Source organism: Phyllopteryx taeniolatus, chromosome 4 (genome assembly GCF_024500385.1).
Source record: "Phyllopteryx taeniolatus isolate TA_2022b chromosome 4, UOR_Ptae_1.2, whole genome shotgun sequence".
NCBI classification, from domain to species: Eukaryota; Metazoa; Chordata; class Actinopteri; order Syngnathiformes; family Syngnathidae; genus Phyllopteryx; species Phyllopteryx taeniolatus.
In genome coordinates, this window is record NC_084505.1 from 15,532,322 (window position 1) to 15,550,226 (window position 17,905).

Here is a 17,905-nt window from a genome sequence, read left to right on the forward strand (position 1 = left end):
TCTGTATTCACATGGAGCTGCCAAAATGGCTGAAGACACTCATTTACATAAATTGTTCAAATCATATGCGCAGTCTTCTTGGGCTCTCATTCCTAACCCAAAGTGGACCCAGATTTTTTACTCTATATTTGAATTGAGAATATGAGCTATGTGAGTAATGTCTTTGCTGGTCACAGTAAATGTACATTTCCCTGGAGGAACCTTAGAAAAGCTCATTGTGTTGAGTCATGTGCACAGTCATGTGTGCTACCTTTCATAAATGGATGAGACGTACTCCCTTTAGAAATTTTTAGATTAGAATGACAAAATTGGCAGTGTTTGATTAAACTTACGCATACAGACCATTTAATTTTCTTTGACAATTTAAAGTTCAATGGTCACTTTTCATGGCCATTTAAGAGTTTGTACTAAATGTTCAGTCTACAAATTTCTGCATTAATCGGTCATCAAATTGAGTCTGATCTTCATCTAAATCACAACAATAAAGAGTCTGCTTAAACTAATACCACACAAACATATATTTATTGAAAAAAACATTTGCAGGACAGGTAGGAAAAAGTATGTAAACCCTTAAGTGGTTGACCCTCCTTCGGGAGCAATAACCTCAAGTCCTCAACCAAACATTTCTTAGATAATACATGTGAAGAGCAAGGAGTGACAAACCCGGAAATTTCAACTCCTAACAAGACCTACTCACCATGCAATGACAACCACACCATCAAAACAAGAAGACTCAACTCTCATCAGCTGAGAGAGATGGGTAAGAAAAATGTGACATCATGCCAGAACAACTCCCTCTTGTGGACCTCATCGCAGTGACAGCCAGCCATTAAAAAACATTATTATTTACAGTATTTTCAAAGTGACCTCTCACTATTTTTTTTTTAATTATTAAATATTTGCGAGGAAAAATCCTGCTTATTAAATCAAACTATTGTGTGAAGATGACTACAGTTGCGTTTTGCTAGTCAAAGTAGTTTTACAGTTTAGGTTGTAAATGTAGGTTAGTGCTTTTCATGGTGTTTAGGCCAGCAGAGAAGACCTTGCAGACCTTGACTGCTTGCCACTGCTGAAAAGTAGTCCTAATATTTTGGTTACTTTATTTAGCCAAATAAGCAAGGCAACCGAGTAGAAACGGCTCTCAGTATGATACAGTGGAGTTCAAACTACACCCAGAACAAACATTGTTCAATTAAAACTTCTCTGCCTGTGCCAATCAAAAGGGAGCATTATCTTTGGGAAGGAAGTCATTTCAAGTTCTTACTTTAGATCTGAACCGAGCATTATTGTCCATGAAGAAGGCAGACATTTTGCTTTTGGACCTGATTCGTTTGTGTAGTGCTTGAAAAAATAAGGGCATGTCTAGTTAGATTTCTTTAATATTATTGTATAATGTATATTATGTTTCATGGCAGTTTGGGGCATGCCATGTCTTTGTATACAGTAATCGTTCACCTGACACAGTCTCGCCATATCACAGATTTGTCCATTAAACTGCTTGTTTGTCATTGCTTGCAAATTAGTACAACTTCTAACACCTGAGTGGCCACACCCATCAGAGGAAGTTGTACTGCTCAAGGTAAGACAAAATCTCAAGGAATTCCAATTTATTTTAGTTCTGTCTGTAATTTTTGTTAACATGATTGTTACTTATATTGACTAAAGGAGTATAGTAGTCATTTTTCCCTCAAAACATGAGTGGAATTTAACTTTTACGACAGTGTGGCCCCCAGATGGCTTCAAGGTTTGCTCAGACCCGAGCTGGAAAAAAAACGGAGTTTTCAGGTAATGGTGCCCGTTTGAAAGATTATAAATAAGTATTTGGACTTGCTGGTTTAAACACGGTTGAGTATAAACAGTAGATAGTTTTCGATCAGGTGATGGGTATTTGATTGTCTGACACATTGGAGGTCCAGATCACCAGGATATAAGCTCTGGTACACTCATAAGGATTTTTCAAATCTTAAAACAATATTTATCTGTTACAGACACCACATATGAAGATTTGAAATAATAATAATAAATCCGTTTTGGTCGTATTTTGTGTGATTTGCTCCAATAATCTCAACATAGAACACCACACACAAAGATTACGTGCCACCACCAATCTAGAATCCAGTCCTCCAAGACAGAAATCTCGTATGATCAAACAAAAGCGAAGAAGAAACACTGTCGGCTATGTTGCGTCAATGTTTCTCGAGTGTTGCTGAAGGGACCCGAGACTGGAGTGCTGTAGAATGGTGATGTCGTCAATAAAGATTTGTTTTGGGAAAATGCTTCTTGAACCCACTTATACAGAAAAAACAACAGCGGGTAGGACATGTTTGTTTTTATTTTGTGGACGTTCCTTGTTCCTCAGTCAGGTCACTTCTTGACTGGCTATATTTTGTTGCATGTCACAACTGACCGAGTCATGACTCAGGAGTAGTTGGCTTTCCCCACAAATGAAGATTTTTGGGTCAGAAATATTGAACGTTTAGTATTTAATATGGTCTGGCCCGACCAGTTTCGGACCCAATTATTGGGACACACTTTCTCTTAAACACCTCAGACCACAGAGTAATCTTTTAAAATACAAGATAGTCTGGAGTTTGTCGTTCTTTGTGAGGAAGGGGCAAAATTGGGAGGAAAAACAGCCCGGCTTGAAACAGTAGTAGATAGACTCATGTTCATTTTATCCTTAGCTGTGCGAAGATGAGGGTAAAAAAACTTGACGGAGTTTAGAGAAACTGATGCCGTAGCAAAGACATGACACAGTGACAAAGTGGTTGCCTGAAACAACTATGATCCCTAAACAATGCAAACATCTCTCCCCTCTGTGTGAAGATGAGCAGAAATAAAATAAAGACAGTTTGATTTAATGACCTGGAATAGTGTCAAACATTAACCCCAAGGCTAGATAGTTGCTAGCGTAGTGTTAATCAGCTGCCATTCCAGTAATTGAATAATCCTACATTTTGGAAATGCATGTACGTTTACCATAATTTCATATGTATTATGCACTTTTTCTTCCCCCCCAAAAAAATTCAAAAATCGAGGGTGCGGTTTATACATTGTCAGAGAAAATAGCAAAATCAGTCAGCCTTAAAGGTCCTATAGTGTCTAGATGGCCTATATTTCACTAACAATATCTGTACTGTATGTATTTTCTGATACTGGCAGTGGTTTTCATCAATATCAATCAGTTTTGGAGCATTTGGTAAATAACTAATTGCCTCTGGAATGCTCCTTTTTCATCGCCAAAATGGATGCACCCCCATCTCTTGGTGTGATTTCAGCAGAAGTGGAGACCAAATTCCCTGCATAGCTGGTGTGGACAGATTAATGTACTATACTATAAAGTGGAACTAATTACTCATATTTTATATATTGTCGATGTCGGGTGGAATTCCCCAACCTCCAAAATGACAAATTTTCAGGAAATCCCCCCCCCCCCCCCCCCCCCAAAAAAAAACTTTCTGCAAACACCGCGAGATGGAAAGTTACCGTTGTCATTATCTGACATTTGTTCAGATTCCTTACTGAGGGACATCAGTCCTCTGAGTAAAATCGCTCACAGTGTCCCCCCATGGGAATGTAGTCATCAAGCAGATTCCCTCAGGGTGAGTAAAATGACACTATCAGGTATGGTGAAGTTTCTTACTCACTCAGCAAAATCTCCTGTAGGAGCAACTGAAGGAGATGGATGAGCATGTTTCCAGACTTCAGGACATGCTGAAGAGTGAACGGGGCAAAGTAAGAGCCCCTGGACAGCATTCTCAGTATTGCTGCTGTACCCAATAATTTCCCCTGTGGGATGAATAAAGTCTTATTATTATTATTATTTCTTCTTAATTTTGTAACTTTTTCTTGCCAGAGCACCCGTTTGCAGCTGAGGGTCAACCAGTATGAAGCTGAGCTGAGACGCAGAGAGCAGCAAAGCAACAGAATGAAAGAGCGACTTACACAGTTGTCTGACAGAAACAAGGAGAAAGGACCCTGTGAGATGATCATTATGGAATTTTAGCTTGTGGGCTTTATGTCAAATAATCTGATGTCATTTCCTCCAAAGCCATTGAGGTGCTGAACTTTCCAACAGGGGATCGAGGCAAAAGCGCAAAGTCAATCAAGTCATCCCGGTCCACTGCAAAGTAAACTTGACTCTGAGGGTTTGTACTGTTTGGTAATTACTTTGAAATTGATGTTTCTTTCTTCCTTTGGCTAGGCAAGAGGACGCAACGATGCGTCTGATGCTGGAGCGCAGAGAATCAGAGCTCAGGGAGGCAATGAAGCTGCGCCACAGCCTCACCACTTTACTACATGCTGTCAGAGTTGACATGGAGCAAGTGAGAGAAAGCAGTCCTTTTCTTAGCTATTAGCTCCTTCTTGATCTAAAAAAAAAAACAGCAAGTTAAATCAGGACTTGTAATAAGGTTAATTTAAACTGAGTCCCTAATTATTCTTCATCGATGAAAATGAAGACTCAGTGCTCAAAGCAATGCCAATATGACAGCATTCTTTTTACACGTATTTGACCATAAAGAACGTTATTTCCTGTGGTTTAGAGTGTGTATTAACAATTGCTTCATCATTTAAAGGTCGTTTTTTTTCAACAACAAAGAAAAAACGTGAAATATGACCTCAAATCATCCGCATTCCTCAGTTTCAGAGGTTTCTCTGACGAGAGTCCAGAAATCGGGTCATTTGAAGTTCTCAAGCTTATCTATGTCACTAGTAAAGATTTCTGCCTACCTCTTTGCTCCTGAGCCAGTGCTGTAAACATAACACATGCTCTCACAAGTGGGTATTCTACACAGAGGCAACCAATCAGAGGAAAGTGGGCGGTATTAACCAAATACGGACAAAGCGGATACAAAAGTGGATCGGACACAAGTAGCCACAACACTCAAAAAGTTGACCTACTGACGGGTCCATTTAGGATGTGCTGGCGTCTATCTCAGCTGACTTTGGGCGAGAGGCAGAGCACACCCTGAACTGGTCGCAAGCCAATCACAGGGCACATCCAGCCATCCATTTTCTGTACCGCTTATCCTCACTTGGGTCGCGGGCGTGCTGGAGCCTATCCCAGCTCCCTGCGGGCAGGAGGTGTACTGGTTGCCAGCCAATCGCAGGGCACATATAAACAAACAACCATTCGCACTCACACTTACGGGCAATTTAGTCTTCAATGAATCTCGCATGGTTTTGGAATGTGGAAGGAAACCGGAGTGTCTTTCAGCATTTTAAACATAATTATCCAACAAAAAAATTGCAGTGAGTAAAAATGCTGAGTGGCTAGTGACTCTGTCAACAAGACACCAAAGGTTTGGTGCAACCTGATAGGCTTTGATGTTCAGATCATTTTACAATGCTGCAATTTCAGTCTCCATCCAAGCTGAACATTTCACTTAGTTGCTGAATTGGGATTACTGCACAAAACAATCATTTGAAAGCACCAGTTGGTAATACTGATATTTATACAGTAATTTCTCTTCCAAAACAAACGGTCTGTTTTTACTGACTTAAAATTAATGTGAATTTTCTGTCGTTCTCTTTTAAGACCCTGTCAAATTCTGAGGATGTTGTGGAAGGATCCCCAAATGGAAATGAAAAGTTAACTCAAGCTGAGGCAGCGCTTGGTGACCATGTGACAGGAGGTGTGGTTCAGAGTTGGAAACGTGTGCAGCAAAGGCTGGTTGACCTTCGACACGAGGGTGAAAACACTTGAAGTGACTTAAATGTCTTCTCTTGTGCATCTGTATAGCTTGATTAGACCACCAATCGACTGCATGAGAGCAGATCAAATAAGTGTATCGATTCTTCCTGGTATCTTTTATGAGAAACTGAATTCCCACTGCCATCAATCCTGTTTGTGTGCAGGCCAAACAGGCGATGGCACTGACCATGACAAACTCTTGGCTCAGCTTGAAACAGAACTAAAAGAGAGTCAACAAATTGTCAAACTACAACAGCAAATGCTGCAGGTGTCATTCTCAATGATGTAGACACATGTCACATATCCCTACTGTTTGGACTTGCATGTCTTTAAATGGTATTCTTTTTGCAGGACACCCTTGTATCACCCGTCCTGTCCGAGCTGACTGATTCTTATTTTTTGGAAGAGTGGGAGCGTCTCCAAGTGCGACGGGCAGACCTCAAAAATCAGAGACGGACTTTCGAGAGGGAGAGGCAGTCCTTCACCGACGCCGCCATACGATTAAGTCGTGAGGTGAGGCAGTGCAATTTCTATACAAAAGGCTGTCTATTTGTCTGGTAATGCACATTTTTGTATCAACAGCGTCGTGACTTTGAGAATCAGAAGCACTCTTTCTTGAAGCAGCAGTATTTGCATGATTCTCCCTTGTGTCGTAAAAGATCAGCAAGCTGCAAAACTGATTGCACCCTTCTTGGTAAGTAGAAAGGTGTATATATATATATATATATATAATATAAAGTCTATGTATTTATCAAGACCTTTTTTTGGTTTCTTTACACTGCACAAAATGTGTCCTCTGTACATACCTACAAGTGTTGCATGTTTACACCATCCATAACACACTGGAGTCGTTGAGTTTCCTGGCATCGATTGGTGGAATTGGGGGTGGGGTTTCAAACCTTGAGCCCAATTTCCTCATAAATTGCCTTCTCAAGCACCATTTTAAAGGTGCCTCTTACTTCTAATGTGACATTAAGAGCACCACATTGCTTTGCTTGAAAAGTCTGAAACTATGCTCTCCATTCTTGTTTAAGGCTTGTAGTAACAAGGTGGGGGTAAAAATCCTCTGATTCTGTTTCTGGATTTCTCAGGTTTAGGGCCTGCTAGAATGTCTGGCTGTGTTCCCATTTCGCCATCTTCCACCAAATCCAGCCCTGTGACTGTTTCAGGGTGCTATCAAGGAAGAATCAGAGTTGTAACACCCAGTACTCCTGAGCTCTACGCTGTCCTCAGTCTGTCACACAATTGCAGGTCAGTCAAGCATAGTGGTACCTCGATAAAACAGACCCCGACATAATGGATATGGGATAAAACTGACCATCAGGACTGAACAATGTGTCCAAAAATAGTTTCCATTTTTCTCTTAAACTGCTTTTGACAAAGTCTGTTAGTTCCAGAATTGGCCGCTGTTGTTTACTGGCGCTGTGGCACAGTGCAGGCAGACAACGGGACTGACGTATTTTTGGGTCACGGATATACAATATGACTAGATCCAATTCCAAAAGACGCGCCTTCCATGCCTACGTGGCGGCCATGTCGAATGTGGGGCATTGACGTAGCGGCCAAGTCATGATGCTTATATCTATTGTCTATTGTGCATAGAACACTGTGCACAGAGAGAGCGACACGGTTGCAGTGTTAACTCTGAGGAATACAAAACACAAGTCTCTGGAGTCTGGAACATGCTACTTTTGGTACAGTAACACGTTTTTTATTTTTTGTTTTAAGCCGTTCGCCTTTGGCAACGGAGTTGGAACTAGGAGGCACACTAATTCTTCGCGGCACATGAAAGCGAGTCGCCTATGATGAGTAATGTATGTCAGCAATGTTACCATGACTAAGCACGTGGTAAGTTTGGATAAAGTGTGAAACTTTCAAAAATTTTAAAACTTTTTTTAAAATTTAAATTTGTACTGTATTGGGTGTTTTAGGCCACGAAAAAAAACCTACAAAACAATTTTGCACTGTACCAACCAATTGTGAGTTTTTTTGTGAGGAAAAGCCAATGAAGTTCCAGGAGGCCTAATGGACAGTTGTTTCTTTTATTCGCAAAAAGCAACAACGCGTTGGCGACAGTTTCACGAGAGGTGCAACCATGTGTCTTCCTAAACAAAGGGGTGCTATCTATCCTATACTCTGAGGAGAGGGTAGAGTGGAATAATATTGATGTACTGTACTTTGGGGCAGGGCCAAAATGTAATGAAGTGGCTTTTGCTGATTTGCATTAGTCACACGAAGGGTCAGTTTGAAAATACTTGGCAATTTGGATTTATGGAGATGGGGTCTGTGCACTGCTTTGAACTGGCTAAAGGAATGTCTGTACACAATGAAGATGAATGAATTGTCTTCAAAAAACTAGCAGCAAGACATTAAACCTAGTTATATATACAGTATACCACACTGCTTTCTACTTACTAAGAAGGGTGCAATCAGTTTTGTAGTGAGGCTAAGCGGTCCGGAAAATGGATGGATGGACGGAAGCAGTTGTTAGGGCCATTTTGTGTATTTTCATGTTGGTCACCAAGTTGACCACTAAGTGTCACCATTGCATCTGTTCACATGCCTTTTTGTGTGGAAGTGCTCATTAATTTAGAGGTATTTAGACAGAGGGAGTGCATTTATTTTACCACAAAGACGCTAAGATGCCATGTTGTTTGTTTTATTTGGAATGGATGAAACAAATTTGGACACCATGTGGCACTTGGATGACCACTAAGGGTGAGAATTAAAGATGCATAAAAGCAATGAGAATCTAGAAGAATCATCATCTTTATTGTCCTGAACATGCATGCACGCACATGAAATTTGTTCTCTGCATTTTACCCATCACAGTGAACACACACATTTGTTGGTGGAGCACACTGGAGTAGGGGGGAGCTTAAGCACCCAGGGAGCAGTTTGGGGTATCGGTGTCTTGCTCAAGGACACCACAGCCGAGAGTCCGGGAGATATTGGTGGATGGTCCTGGTCGGGGTCTTGAACCTAGGTCCCCACGGTGGCAGGCGATGATCTTAACCCTTGGGCCACGGACTTGTTGTTCCAGAAAATCGAGCAAGCGCGTCAAACACTGCCTACTCAGTAGGCCCTACTGTCTACTAGTATTACTAGGATTTCCCTATAGTGCATACAGCATAATGTTGTTGTTGTTTTTTAAAAAGCGCTGTAAAGTGCAACCGAACAGGAGAAAGTCTTGTAAATTTGACACATCATATAAGTCTTGTTAGCAAGCAATGAATTGAAAAATTGCAAAGAATGTGAAATCAGGCTTCAACATGGCCAAGAATTGAGACATTCTTTCAGCTTGCAGACGCTGTTGGCGAGTCGCTGAGAGCTCTGAAAATCCTGTCTCTCCTGTCAATCAAATACACATACCACCTTTCTTCTCTCGCGGCTCCTTTCCAGCGACCAAGATGTCAGACGCACGATGCTCTCTGGTCCACGATGAATTTTTCCCTCCTTCTCCTCACTGGGTGAGGAGGAGGGAAGAGGGCTGTGAGGCTCACAGCACTACGCTGTTGTCGTGGACCTCCAGCTGATACTCTAACCGCTGGCAATGAGCCGCGTGGCGGCCTTTTATATAGTGGGGTAAAAGCCCCTTGCGCATTGTTTTTGTTTGCTGGCCACATGCTGTATACAAGTAGGTGTTGGCTCAGTTTAAAACAAATTTAAAATATATATTTTCGCTGATATTTTGAAGGTATTTCAATTCAGCTAGTGTTAAGTACATGCCACAAGACTTGCTGAGAGAAAGTTACAAATCTGTGTACATTGTAACTTTGCTTTAAGTTGAGCAAATACCTCTTGTTTTACAGTGTGGGGAGGGAGACTCATCACGCGGCGCAGTAACGGTGTGTACAATTTCCACTGAGAGTGGGAATTTTGTATAGGCCAGAGTTGTGTGCCCGTATCACTTACAAGCGTACAACAAAACGTGTAACTATACAGGTGTTGTTTTGCGTGAGAATCTTACAAGCAGGCTTGTAAGATTCATCTGTTTTGCCGAGTTTTAGAGCAGACTTCAGGAAGTTTCTACCCTTCATTTTTTTGTCCTGGTGAAATGTTTTTTCCCCTCTTCACACAGAAAACCTTCTTCCCCAATCATATTCACACCCTACCACCTCATCGATTGCACCCTGTACTTTTGGAATTACATGCTCCACATTCCTGCCTCTCTTCCACAATGCCACATCATCAGCAAATGGTGATTTCCTTATACCCTTGAAAATACCATATATCATAACGGACGAATCACGCTACCCTGTGGTGTTCCACATGTATTTATTTGACTGGCTGATCCTATCCTAACTTGTATTTTCTTCCCCGCCAGAAAATCCTCCACCCAATTAAAGACCCTCCCACCAATACCCAACTTGTGCATCTTTATAAATAAACCTTTCCTCCACATCATGTCACTTGCTTTTTCAATGTAAAAAAACACCACTACGACAGACTTTCTTTGTTTGTTTTAAACCTTCTAATTTGATTCTCCAATCTCAACACTACATCCATGGTATTTCTACCGTTCCTGATAACTTGCCAACTTCCCTTCTCTTTCCAACTCAAAAGTCAACCTTTCTGTCACGATTCTTTCCATAATTTAATCGGTTTTAAGTAAGTGTTATAGCTCTATAACTAGTTGGTTTTCGTAGGATCTACTACTTCCTTCCATACCTTTTTGCTAATCTTCCCTTCTCCCACACTCTCTGTAATTCTCATGTTTTTGATAATGCACTTTCCCCCAACTGTTTTAACATAACTGACCTGATCATCCTCTGGAGCTGTGGGCTTTGATCTTTTAATTGCTCTCACAAGCTCTGCTTTTGTGAATTTATCATGTCTGTCTAGGACACCCCTGGGTATTTGCTCAATGCAAATTCCCTTCTCTTTTTTCCCCTTCCTAAGTCAAATTATCTAGGCTGTGTACTTTTGTAAATGCTCTTGCTAATACTTCAGCTTTATCGTCATTTGTTACTGCCATTCCCTCCTCCGATATCAGCAGCGGGTAATCCCACTCTCCAGGGGCGGGCTAAGAGGGGAAAAAGGGGCCCGGGGGTCATTGACAGACCGGCCCCCTTCATGCGCATTATGGGGAGCAGCCTGCCGGCAACATAAGTTTCATGTAACCCGATGGGGAAGAAATATTGCATTTGATGTGCTTTTGGAAAATCAATCATTGAGTAACCAATAAGCTGAAAAAATAAAGCTAAAAAATGACAAAAGGAACAGAGTAACTACTACCATTGACACATCCAGGGGGGAAAAAAGTGCACTTTGAAACTGAAGTTAAAGCGATAAGTTGAAACCAGAAAACGCTGTCATACAATCAGTGCTAAGACACAAAAAAACAACAAAGCGGTTATGAAAAGCCAAGGCTAACTCCTGCCTGCTCGCTCAGTTTGCATTTCTTTCTCTCTGTTTACTGGTCATCTTGCACTGACTGACAGATGAGGCTCATTCACTCACTCACTCACTCTCCCATTGGGACTTTCCCCCTTTTACTGGTCTTAGAATAGAGTCACGGTATTACAATTTATAGAGAGTACTCACGGTTGTGTTGCTTTTAAATGGTGGAGGCTGAGTTGAAGTGGTTCATTTTGACAATGTGGGGATCACAGTGTGTATATATAATATACAGTCCCCTCCAAAAATATTGAATGGCAAGGTCAATTCTTTTGAGTTTCAGATCAAAATGAAACAAAAGTTCAGAATTCCTGCTTTTATTTCATGGAATTTACATCAAGATGTGTTGTGTGACTGATGGGTGTTTGTAGTTGCTCAGGTGTTGCCTTTTATATTGATTGCTTAAACATTAGCTAGTGCTTGTTTTTGGCTTTGGGTTTCACCTGTTGGAAACTGCATTTTCTGTGAAACAAACATGAAGACCAGAGAGCTGTCTATGGGAGAAAAGCAAACAATTCTGAAGCTTAGAGAAGAGAGAAAATTGATCAGAGCTATTGCACAAACACTGGGCGTAGCCAATACAACAATTTGGACTGTCCTGGAAAAGAAACAAACTACAGGTGTACTGAGCAACAGAAATCGCAGTGAAGAAACACCCAAAGACAACAGTCGGTGACATCACTGCCAACCTGATGAGCCACCAAAGTTTTGGAACAAACCTTTATGGACTGATGAGGTCAAGATTAATCTCTACCAAAGTGATGGAAAGTATAAAGAGAGAGAGAGTATCTGCTTATTATCCAAAGCATACAAGCTCATCTGTGAAGCATGGTGGAGGTAAAGTCACGGCTTGGGCTTGCATGGCTGCTTCTGGAACGGCCTCGCTCGTCTTTATTGACGATGTAACTCATGATGGGAGCAGCAGAATGAATTCTGAAGTCTAAAAAAGACATTTTGTACCACTAATTTGAGTTCTCCCACAACTGTAGGCTAGTAATTGTGCCCCCTTGTTCTTCTTCCCTCTACTGGCCAGCATATGAGCACTGTTCTTGTCGGTGACAACTTCAGCCAATCTAAAACAAATATACAGGCCATTTTCCGATTTGTGTCAGTCCGTGTCTCTTTTGGTAATATTCAACTTTTCTTTACTCGTTCCAGACAACAAACAAGAAAATCAAGCTGTATTTGAATTTTCAATTTTAAAACTAAAATCAAATAACCAGTCCTTTTTCTATTTTTTTAATGTCTCCAAACGTTTTATCCAATTACCAAAGGAGACACGGAACATGTATACATCCGTGATCGGTTCTTCTACAAAGGACATATGATTTATTACCTTGTAAATGGGGGCAACAAGCTTGCTTGTCATAAAATAATTCACACTCGTTAAACCTATTTTTGAAGTGAAGTCAATTGAATGCGTCACAAATGATCTGCAGTTGTCTGGACTCGTTGACGACGCTGTTCAGCGAGTCTGCTTAATTTTGCAGACTTCTTTAAATGGGGTGGCTGGATCTTTCAGTTTGCGCAAAGGGTGGGCGGTCCTTGTCATGTCTCCTTGATCTGATCGAGCGTGTTTGCAAGGGCCCAATAGAATCACGGCACTCTTGTTTGCGTGTCGGGCGCGCGCGCACACATGCACACGGAGCGTGTCTCTTTCGCAGCTGTATGTAATGTAGACATAGATTGTATATTCGTATTCTTATATTCTATTTACATTCTTACCTGTATACAAATGATACATGTAAGAACCCCCCCAAAAAAAAGTTACATCGTGGATTATAAAATTAAACTATTACTATTCCATTTGGCAAGCTCTTTGGACTTTTAGTTTTTGTCACTTTGTGACACATAAAATAGTCAGAAAATTAGGAAAATCTTTTTTTTTTTTTTTAAACCCCATCTTGATCAGCTGAAAATCACGTGATCTGATCGGTGACGTCACATACAGCATCAAACGCTCACTCAGGGCATCCATAAATGCAATCGCTTAATGTGCAGGGGTGGGTCGCAAGACTTATGCGATGGCTCGGTCCAATCGGGTTTGCCTGCATCGTGCAATATGCGGCAGGCTTGACCTAAATTTAAGTGCAGAACGGCTGACAAATGGGGGTTCACAACTGTTATCGGTTTCTCCAACAAAAGTGGGCAATATACTAGATCGTTCTTTTGACTTTCAGCTGTCATCAAGAATCAGTGCGAGAAAACAGAGCACCTGCTAACGAAAAGGCAACAACTGTTGTCTCGTATTTGCATAGCCGACTTACAGTTTTTGTAACTTTTGTAACAACCAGTTCAGGGTGTACCCCGCCTCCTGCCCGATAATAGCTGGGATAGGCTCCAGCACGGCCGCGACCCTTGTGAGGAGAAGTGGCTCAGAAAATGGATGGATGGATGGATGGAAGTTGCTTACCAACGTTTGTCGATCCTTGTAGTACTCCAATTCCCTCGTCTCCGTCCCTCACGCTGTCCATAATTGCCACCAAGTGCAATGACAAATCACGAGCATGGAGCGTACATATGCGTGTGTGCTGCTCACAGTGCTGCGTGTGAGAGCTACCCCTCCACCTCTACCCAACTGACAAATCAGGAGCGTGCAAGGTGCACCGCAAGCCTGAAGGCTTCTTGATACTACTGCGGGTGGTGACCCTGCTGACGTGCCTGCGGCTATCCCTCCAGCTGCTCCACTTCCTGTCGATACGTCTTTGACGCCGATAATTGTGGTGTCATCTGCAAACTTCAGGTGTTTGACAGCCAGGTTTTTTAAGGTGCAGTCATTTGTGTTGAGAGAAGAGCAGCGGAGAGAGGACACATCCTTGGGGTGCCCCGGTGCTGATAGTGCGTGCGGATGAGGTGGTGTACCCCAGCCTCACCTGCTTTGTCCTGCCCGTCAGGAAGCTGTAAATCCACTGGAAGATGGAAGGCGAGACAATGAGCTGGAGAAGCTGGAAGGAAAGTAGTTTGGGGATGATGGTGTTGAACACAGAGCTGAAGTCCACGAACAGGATCCTCGCATAGGTCCTCGCGCCGTCGAGGTGTTCTAAGATGAAAAGCAGTCCTGTGTTGACTGTCATCCACAGACCTGTTTGCTCAGTAGGCAAACTGCAGGGCGTCCAGAAGGGGACCTTTGACGCTCTTGAAGGGATCCAGCACGAGGCTTTCAAAGAACTTCATGACGACAGATGTCAAGGCAAAAGGCCTGTAGTCATTTAGACCCGAGATTGGAGGTTTCTTGGGGCCTGGGATGATGGTGAAGCGTTTGAAACACGATGGTACTTCACACAGTTCCAGAGATCTATTAAAGCTCTGTATGCAGACTGGAGCGAGCTGGTCCGTGCAGACTTTGAGGCAGGATGGGAACACAAGGTCTGGGCCTGGCGCTTTGTTAATCTTTTGTTGTTTGAAGATATGTCTCACATCCTGTTTGTGGATGGTCAACGCAGGAGGGGGAGTCAGAGGTGTGATGGTGGACGGTGGTGTGGGTGTGACGGTGTCCTTTTCAAATCTGCAGTAGAAGGTGTTCAAGTTGTCAGCTAGTCCTTTATTGGTCTCTGCTTGGGGGGATGGTCGTTTGTAGTTGGTTAGCGATTGTAATCCACGTCAGACTGACTTAGTTGTTAATGATCAACTGTTTTCTAGCTTTTCTGCATAATTTTTCTTTGCAATGTTAATTTCTTTAGTCAGCTGGTTTTAAACGCAATTATGCAGGGCTCTATCGCCACTTCAATCGGCGACCTCTTTAGCCAGGCGAAGTTGCATAAGTTTGGCAGTGAACCATGGCTTGTTGTTATTGAACGTGGGAAATGGCTTTGTTGGTACACACACATCTTCACAGAAACTAATATAGGATGTAACAGTGTCCGTATATTCGTGTAGGCCAGTGATTCCCAACCAGTGTGTCACTTGTGGACATTAGTGTGCCGCGAGAGCTCTTCTTGTGTGCCGTGGGAAATGATCAAATTTCACTTAATTGGTAAAAATATTCTTTATTTACAACAAATAATGTGTGTTTGTTCATCTATCTATGCCAGCGGCATATCAAGACAGACAGAACAAATAAATGCTCTTCTATTAGATGTCAGAATGTGTATAATTGACTTGTGTCCACTTTTTGAGACATTTTTGTTTGTTGATGTGTCGTGAGATTTTTCAATTGTAAAATATGTGCCTTGGCTCAATAAAGGTTGGGAATCTCTGGTCTAGGCTGCCAGTTCAAGTTTCAAAGATACTCCAATATGTGCAGTCTAAATAGTCTTGAAGTTCTAACTTCTTCGTAGGTCCACTTCTTCCACTTGGAAAGCAGAGAGTGGCTTTATTGCATTCAAATAGGTAGCAAGCAAGCTGATATACTGTAGGTAAAAATATCAGTCTTTTAGGAGGGTCCAATTTGATCAAAATGCTAACGTTTGATTTGGAATGTCTGGACTGGAGTGAAGTGGACCACAGAGTCACACAGACAGCTCCTTGCCGGTCGAATTTCACAATCACCCACTCACTCCAAATTATCTCTCATGTTAACATGACCTATTAATTTGTCATGCATTGTCTACATTAACATGTAAAAGTTACTCAGCTGATATGGCTTTTTCATCCAACATTTGATCGCTTTGTTTGTGTGTGAGCCGGCATATGGTGCATTCAAGCGTACCTTTGAAATGGGTGCCAAAGCACGTTTTGGATTTTAATAGTTTTAATAGCAGTAAAATTGTATATGAGTGAGGGGTAGCAGGGGAATTATTCAGTCATCCCTTCTTTTCTTGCTCTGTTATTGCGCCTCTGATTCTGGTGAAACTTTGCCAACTTTTGTCTGATGAACGTGAATCTCACTCATGGATGAACAGCTCCCATGGGCATGCAGAGACTCGCCACAGCCCCTCCCCTCTTACATGCGCGCTATCTCTATTCAAACAGATATAACTTTATTAATTGTTTTTTGCAACACAATTATATTAGATTTTATTGATGAAAGGCCTCAGACAGGCTTGAGTAGATAATTATACTGCACACACAAGACATAAAAAAAAAAAATGCATTCCTTGTTCATCCATATGTATTGTATAGTCTTACAAAATATCTGTACAATTATGAAATTCTATGTTTACAAAATAAACATTGATGCGCTTGCTGTTTCCAGAGCCAAAGAGAGAGCAAACCTTCCCGAGAGATGGGATGGTGGGACGGACGGAATGTACGCAAACCCAACTGCTACTTTGGACTGTTCATTTTGAGGCAATTCCATCCAAAGCGATTTTAAAACATGCATTTTCTTAAACTAATAAAAGGTTAAAAATTGGATTTTTAATTTCTTTTTCAGTTTCTCATTTTTGTATGTCCTCCATTCATGGTCGTTTGTCTACTCATGAGAAAAACAGGACAAGACAATTATTCTGATTATTAAATCGAATAAAAAACAAAAATTGAAAAAATTGCACTTTAAAAATGAACACCTTCAAAAGATTGAGGCAGTACTTGGCCTCAAACACTCATTTGGCGCAGTATACCAGTCCCAGGGGAAAGTGGAACGCATGAATAAAAATTTCAAATCTAATATTGCTAACGTTAGTGTGGTGATAAGGGGGACTCTCTAAATTTCTGCACTTCAATGATTTTGGTTGACCTCAGGCTAGCGGAGGTCAAGAGAGGGAATTGTAAGGCTGGCCAAATACGTTGTATTTCATCTAATGAAACATCCATCCATCCATCCATCCATTTTTTTGAGCCGCTTCTCCTCACTGGGGTCACGGGCATGCTGGAGCCTATCCCAGCTATCATTGGGCAGGAGGCGGGGTACACTCTGAACTGGTTGCCAGCCAATCGCAGGGCACACATAAACAAACCAGTCGCACTCACATTCACACCTACGGGCAATTTAGAGTTGTCAATTAACCTAGCATGCATGTTTTTGGGATGTGGGCGGAAACCGGAGTGCCAGGAGAAAACCCACGCAGGCACGGGGAGAACATGCAAACGCCACACAGGCGGGGCCGGGGATTGAACCCTGGTCCTCAGAACTGTGAGGCAGACGCTCTAACCAATCGTAGACCGTGCCGCTCTAATGAAACAATCATGCAATATTTCAGTTAATCAAATAATCAGTGTAGCTAACATGGATTGCAATACGTAGATTTAATTTCAAATGATTTTGGCCATAAACATAGATGTTTTGGCAATATGCGGGCAAGTGTATTTTTATCTTGTTTGTCACAGAAGGGCGGAAGTCACAGGATGTCTCAGATGTTTCAAGAAGTGGCCCCGGATGACAGCCGACGAACTGAAAACAAGTCAGGCTCTTGACGACATCAGCAAGAGTACCTGCGTCACCAGCTCTCGGGTGGCGCTTATCACCAATAACCCTATAGGATGTAGGCACAGCAGCAACATCTAAAAGTGTCTAAGCATAAACTATAAATGTAAGGGCCAAGAGGGAGAGGAGCTCTTTTTCTCGGTCTACTCCGTGGACGAGAGGTTCGGTGGCATGGAAAAATGGCCCGGAATTCCGCGTGTGTGTGACTTTGTAATGGTACTGAGCTCTGGATCAGGAAGTACGGCTCAAATTGCAATGAGTGTGAGTTCATTCTTTGGTTACCTTTCATTGGAAAAACAACAAACACGCAGCGGGAGTTGTGGCGATAGTTGTTAAATAAGGGTAAGGAATTACCACAAACTTCCAACACCATCCAATAAAAACATAGCGCGAGTTACTGTCTATGCACATGTTTAGCTTCCAGATACATTAACAGACAGACAGTGTAATATAACATAAATATGCCCTCTTTGAAGTTCTGGACTTGTTTAGTGACATATGTGTAC

General features: G+C 41.9%; 1 protein-coding gene across 5 annotated transcripts; it reads left to right on the plus strand.

The window, feature by feature from the left end:
• The first annotated feature begins 1,304 nt into the window (after window positions 1-1,304).
• On the plus strand, window positions 1,305-16,388 carry si:ch211-286b5.4 (afadin- and alpha-actinin-binding protein). 5 transcript variants are annotated; one of them, XM_061769907.1, is made up of 13 exons: window positions 1,305-1,579; window positions 1,734-1,785; window positions 3,514-3,602; window positions 3,667-3,735; window positions 3,857-3,980; window positions 4,052-4,130; window positions 4,205-4,325; window positions 5,540-5,693; window positions 5,860-5,963; window positions 6,047-6,208; window positions 6,278-6,389; window positions 6,787-6,946; window positions 16,230-16,388. In XM_061769907.1, exons 2-13 carry the CDS (start codon window positions 1,734-1,736, stop codon window positions 16,321-16,323), a joined length of 1,320 nt encoding a protein of 439 aa, XP_061625891.1. In that variant the 5' UTR covers window positions 1,305-1,579; the 3' UTR covers window positions 16,324-16,388. The 5 variants fall into 5 exon arrangements, with proteins under 5 accessions (XP_061625891.1, XP_061625890.1, XP_061625893.1 ...); XM_061769906.1 differs by having other exon boundaries at window positions 1,306-1,579; window positions 1,722-1,785; XM_061769909.1 differs by lacking the exon at window positions 1,734-1,785 and having other exon boundaries at window positions 1,308-1,579.
• The last annotated feature ends 1,517 nt before the right edge of the window (window positions 16,389-17,905 follow it).